At 51.0% G+C, this 6,000-nt stretch overlaps 1 protein-coding gene across 1 annotated transcript in view; it reads right to left on the bottom strand.

The window, feature by feature from the left end:
• The window catches only part of fam91a1 (family with sequence similarity 91 member A1), a 74,255-nt gene extending 68,931 nt beyond the window's left edge, over window positions 1-5,324 (bottom strand). Inside the window, exon 1 of the mRNA XM_085993659.1 lies at window positions 4,926-5,324. Within this exon, the coding sequence (XP_085849785.1) occupies window positions 4,926-4,997 (72 nt within the window). The 5' untranslated portion in view covers window positions 4,998-5,324. The remainder of the gene's footprint in view (window positions 1-4,925) is intronic.
• Window positions 5,325-6,000: the final 676 nt, after the last annotated feature.

Raw genomic sequence — 6,000 nt, forward strand, 5'->3', positions numbered from 1 at the left:
ATCCGAAATAACAACAGAAAATACTGGAAAAACTCAGCAGGCCAAGCAACATCCGTGGAGAGAAAATAGAGTCAACGTTTTGGGTCAAACCCTTTGTCAAGACTGAAGGCCAGGCTGGGAGAGAACAAAAGAGAAGTGAAGAGACATTAAGAGGTATTCAAAGCGAGACGAGATGGTGATAGGACCAGTGGAGACCAAAGACGGCTCTAGATTAGGTGTGAAATGCGCTGGCAGAATGGGAGACAGCTGCCATGTGGGAGAGAGAAAAAGGGGGGGGGGGGTGGAAGGGCCAAAACAAAGGTGTGGATAAAAAAATAAGTTAAAATGTAATGGGGGCCGAGGTTATGATCTGAAATTGTTGAACTCGATATTGAGTCCGGAAGGCTGTAAAGTGCCTAATCGGAAGATGAGGTGCTGTTCCTCGAGCTTACGGTGAGCTTCCGTGGAACAATGCAAGAGGCCGAGGACGGTGAGGTCCGAGTGGGAATGGGGCAGTGAATTAAAATGACAGGTGACCGGAAGCTCAGGGTCATCCTTACGGACTGAACGGAGGTGTTCCGCAAAGCGGTCACCCAATCTGCGTTTGGTCTCCCCAATGTAGAGGAGACCACATCGTGAGCAGCGAATACAGTATACTAGAGTGCAAGAAGTACAAGTAAATCGCTGTTTCACCTGGAAGGGGTGTTTGGGGCCCTGGACAGTGGGAAGGGGGGAGGTATAAGGGCAGGTGTTGCATCTCCTGCGCTCGCACGGGAAGGTGCCAGGCGAAGGGGAAGGGGTGCTGGGGTGATAGAGGAGTGGACTAGGGTGTCTCGGAGGGAGCGGTCCCTACGGAATGCTGAAAGGGGAGGGGAGGGGAAGATGCGTTTGGTGATGGGATCATTTTGGAGGTGGTGGAAATGGCCTCTGTTGAATGTGGAGGCTGGTGGGATGAAAGGTGAGGACAAGGGGAACCTTACCGTGGTTCCGGGAGGGAGGGGCAGGGGTGAGGGCAGAAGTGCAGGAGATAGAACAGACACGGTCGAGGGCCGTGTCAACCACGGTAGAGGGGAATGCTCGGTTGAGGAAAAAGGAAGACATGTCGGAAGCACTGGTGTGGAAGGTGGCATCGTCGGAGCAGATGCGGCGGAGACGGAGAAACTGGGAGAATGGAAGAGAGTCCTTACAGGAGGCGGGATGGGAGGAAGTGTAGTCCAGGTAGCTGTGGGAGTCAGTGGGCTTGTAGTGAATGTTGGTCAATAACCTATCCCCAGAGATGGAGATGGAGAAGTCGAGGAAGGGAAGGGAAGAGTCAGAGATGGACCATGTGAAGGTGAGGGAAGGGTGGAAATTGGAGGCAAAGTGAATGAAATTGTCTAGTTCAGGGCGAGAGCAGGAAACGGCACCGATACAATCATCAATGTACCGGAAAAAGAGGCGAGGGAGGGGACCCGAGTAGGACTGGAACAAAGAGTGTTCCACATATCCCACGAAAAGGCAGGCATAGCTAGGACCCATGCGGATACCCATAGCAACACCTTTGATTTGGAGGAAATGAGTGGAGTTAAAGGAGAAGTTGTTCAATGTGAGAACAAGTTCAGCCAGGCGGAGGAGGGTAGTGGTGGATGGGGACTGGTCGGGACTGGAATGCAATGGATGTTATCTACATGGATTTTTGGAAGGCGTTTGACAAAGTACCACATAGAAGGCTGGTTAACAAAATTGAGGCTCATGAAATAGGTGGGTCAGTGGCAGCTTGGATAAGGAATTGGCTTAAGGACAGCGAGTTGTGGTAGATGGCTGCTTTTCAGACTGGAGGATGGTAGACAGTGGTGTTCCCCAAGGGTCAGTGCTGGGGCCACTGCTTTTTTGATATATAAATAAATGACCCAGATATTGGAATACAGAGTAGAATTTCTAAATTTGCCACATTCCCAAGTTTGGTGTAATTGGCAAACAGTGATGATGATATCAATCGACTGCAACAGGACATAGAAAGGCTAGCAGAATGGGCAGACAAGTGGCAGATGGAATTTAAGAGAGAAGTGTGAGGTGATGCATTTTGGCAGAAGGAACAGGGAGAGGCAATATACACTTAAAGGCACAGTTTTAAAGAGTGTGCAGGGACAGAGGGACCTGGGAGTTAATGTGCATAGGTCCCTGAAGGTGGCGGGACATATTGAGAGAGTGGTTAACAAAGCATATGGAATCTTGGGCTTCATAAATAGGGGTATTGAGTACAAAACTAGATAAGTTATGCTGAACCTTTATACAGCGCTGGTTAGGCCACAACTGGAGTATTGTGTGCAGTTCTGGTCACCACACTTTAGGAAGGATGTGAAGGCCCTTGAGAGGGTGCAGAGGAGATTTACCAGAATGGTTCCAGGGATGGGGGATCTTAGCTACAAGGACAGGTTGGAGAAGCTGGATTTGTTTTCATTACAGCAAAGGAGGTTGAGGGGTGATTTGATCGAGGTGTACAAGATTATGACGGGTTTGGATAGGCTAGACGGGGAAAGGCTGTTCCCACTAGTTGATGGTACAAGGACTAGGGGACACAGATTTAAGGTTTTGGGCAAGAGATACAAGGGGGACGTGAGGGAAAACTTTTTTACACAGCGAGTGGTGAGGACCTGGAACTCGCTGCCGGCGGAAGCAGTGGAAGCGGAGACACTCAATGTTTTCAAGGGGAGACGGGATAGGCACTTGAGGGAAATAAACTTGCAGGGCTACGGGGATAGAGCGGGGGAATGGGACTGACTGGATTGCTCTACAGAGAGCCAGCACGGATTAGATGGGCCGAATGGCCTCCTTCTGTGCCGTTATGACTTTCAGAATGGCACCAGCTACGAGGGATGGAGCGGCAGGGATGCTGCAGCAGGGGTGTGGGGGAATAATAGCTTCAGGTGACAGAAGTATTCAAGATCTCAGGTTCACTGATCAAACGAACAAACCTGAACAAACGAACTTGCATTTCTATAATGCTTTTCACAACCGCAGGATGTCCCAAAGCTTTTTACAGCCAATTAAGTACTTTTTAAAGTGCAGTCAATGTTGTAATGTAGAATCATAGTGCACAGAAGGCGGCCATTCGGCCTGTCGAGCCCATGCCGACTCTCAGCTCATCCCACTCCTCTGCCCTTAGCCCTGCAAATTTTTTTCCTTCAGATACTTATCGAACTCCCTTTCGAAAGATAAGGTTGAGTCTGCCTCCACCACCCTTTCAAGCAGTGCATTCCAGATCTTAAACACTCGCTGCGTAAAAGTTTTCTTACGTCGCCTTTGGTTCTTTTGCCAATCACCTTAAATCTGTCTCCTCTGGTTCTCGACCCTTTTGCCAATGGGAACAGTTTCTCTCTATCTACTCTGTCCAGGCCCCTCATGATTCTGAAGATCTCTCCTCAATCTTCTCTGTTCCAAGGAGAACAACCCCAGCTTCTCCAGTCTATCAACGTAACTGAAGTCCCTCATTCCTGGAATCATTCTCGTAAATCTTTTCTGCACCTTCTCTAAAGCCTTCACATTCTTCCTAAAGTGTGGTACCCAGAATTGGACACAGTACTCCAGTTGGGGCCAAACCAGTGTTTTATACAGGTTCATCATAATTTCCACACTTTTGTACTCTATACCTCTATTTATGATGTCGTAAGCCTTTTTAACTGCTTTCTCAACCTGCCCTGCCACCTTCAACGATTTGTGCACATATACCCCCAGGTCTCTCTGTTCATGCACCCCCTTTAGGATTGTACCATTTAGTTTATTTGTCCTCACCTCATTCTTTCTACCAAAATGTACCACTTCACACTTTTCTGCGTTAAATTTCATCTGCCACGTGTCCGCCCATTTCACCAGCCTGTCTATGTCTTCCTGAAGTCGATCACTCTCCTCCTCACTGTTCACTATACTTCCAAGTTTTGTGTCATCTGCAAATTTTGAAATTGTGCCCTGTACACTCACTTCCAAGTCATTAATATATATCAAGAAAAGTAGTGCTCCTAGAACCGACCCGAGGAACACCACTATATACCTTCCTCCAGTCCGAAAAACAACCATTCACCACTACTCTCTGTTTCCTGTCACTTAGCCAATTTTGTATCAATGCTGCCACTGTCCCTTTTATTCCATGGGCTTCAACTTTGCTGGTAAGCCTATTATGTGGCACTTTATCAAACACTTTTTGGAAGTCCATATACACCATGTCAACCCTCTCTGTTACCTCATCAAAAAACTCAATCAAGTTAGTTAAACACGATTTGCATTTAACAAATCCATGCTGGCTTCCCTTAATTAATCCACACTTGTCCAAGTGACTGTTAACTTTGTCCCTGATTATCATTTCTAAAAGCTTCCCCACTATCAAGGTTAAACTGACTGAATGTAGTTGCTGGGTTTAACTTTACACCCTTTTTTGAACAATGCTGTAACATCTGCAATTCTCCAGTCATCTGACACCATTGGAATATTATGGCCAGTACCTCTGCGATTTCCTCCCTCACAATTCCCTCAGCATCCTAGGATGCATCCCACCCGCTCCTGATGATTTATCTACTTTAGGAAACGCGGTAGCCAATTTTCACACAGCAGGCTCCCACAAATAGCAACCAGATAATGACCTGACAACCTGTTGGTTGAGGGGAAAATATTGGCCAGGACACCAGGGAGAACTCCCCTGCTCTTCTTCAAAAGAGTGCCGTGGGATTTTTACGCCCACCTGACGGTTTAACGTCTCATCTGAAGGACAGCACCGCTGACAGTGCAGCACTCCCTCAGCACTGCGCTGGAGTGTTAGCCGAGATTTTTGTGCTCAAGTCTCTGGAGTGGGACTTGAACCCACAAACCTTCGGACTTAGAGACGAGAGTGCCACTTGTTCCCTGGTTCCCCCCACCCCCAGCCTACCCTACCCTACCCTTGTCACACTGCCCACCAGGGGCCGGGCCGGGCTCACCTGCTTGACGTTGCCTGGGAGCTTGGACCACGGGTAGTTCTGACGGATGTGAAACTCCACGTCAATGTTCATGGCGAGCGGCCTGTCGGTCCGGCCCAGAGCCAAAGCCAGAGCAGGCCCGGCCCGGGACCGCCTGCTGTCGGGGCTTTGATGACCGGCTTTGTCGGTTCCGCTTAATCCATGGCGACGCACCAGAGGGAGAGGGGTGTGTGTCTGAGAGAGGGGAAACCAGAAGGCGACCGGAGCTCAGAGTCTGCACCCCAGGCCGGCCGACCGGCCTCTCGCTCGCTCCCTTACTGCGGCCCAAGGGCGCTCACTTCCGACTTCACGGGCAACCGGACGCCATCGCTGTGGGCCGGCACTCCGCTGCGTGCGCGCACCCTCGCCTCAAACGTGCGCGCTCCGTAAACCAGTCAGGTACCTGCGTGCGCGAGAGGGAGGGCGTGGCCGAGAGAGGGGCGTGGCCAAGAGCGCGAGGGGGCGTGGCCGAGAGAGAGAGAGGGAGGGGCGTGGCCAAGAGCGAGAGAGAGAGGGGCGTGGCCGAGAGGGCGAGCGAGAGGGGCGTGGCCGAGAGAGAGGGAGAGAGGGGCGTTGTCAAGAGAGAGGGGCGTGGCTAAGAGCGAGAGAGGGGCGTGGCCAAGAGAGAGAGAGAGCGAGAGAGAGGGGGCGTGGCCGAGAGAGCGCGTGGGGACGCGTGGCCGAGAGAGGGGGCGTGGCCAAGAGCGAGTGCGAGAAGGGGGCGTGGCCGAGAGAAAGAGGGCGTAGTCTAGAGTTCGCGCAGGCGCTCGCTGTTCCGACGTCAGAGGGTGGCTGCTTGCCTGATTTAAAGAGGCAGCGAGCCGGTGCTGCTGCTGCTGCTGCTCTGGGTGGTCAGGTGCCAATGGGAGAATTGTCCCATTGCCCAATGGGCAAGACAGAGACATAGAAACAAAAGCTCACGCCTGGGTGCCCCTGGAGATGGAGCACGCGGCGTCCACCGGCACACTTGAGCCCTTCCGTGACCGGAGCTTTATCACCCCCCCCAACAGAATTTTAATTTGAGTTGTTCATTTTTTTTTGAGATTTGTTTAATTTG

This window comes from Somniosus microcephalus, chromosome 7 (genome assembly GCF_052327205.1).
Source record: "Somniosus microcephalus isolate GS21.2 chromosome 7, FLI_Smic_1.0, whole genome shotgun sequence".
Classification (NCBI taxonomy): domain Eukaryota; kingdom Metazoa; phylum Chordata; class Chondrichthyes; order Squaliformes; family Somniosidae; genus Somniosus; species Somniosus microcephalus.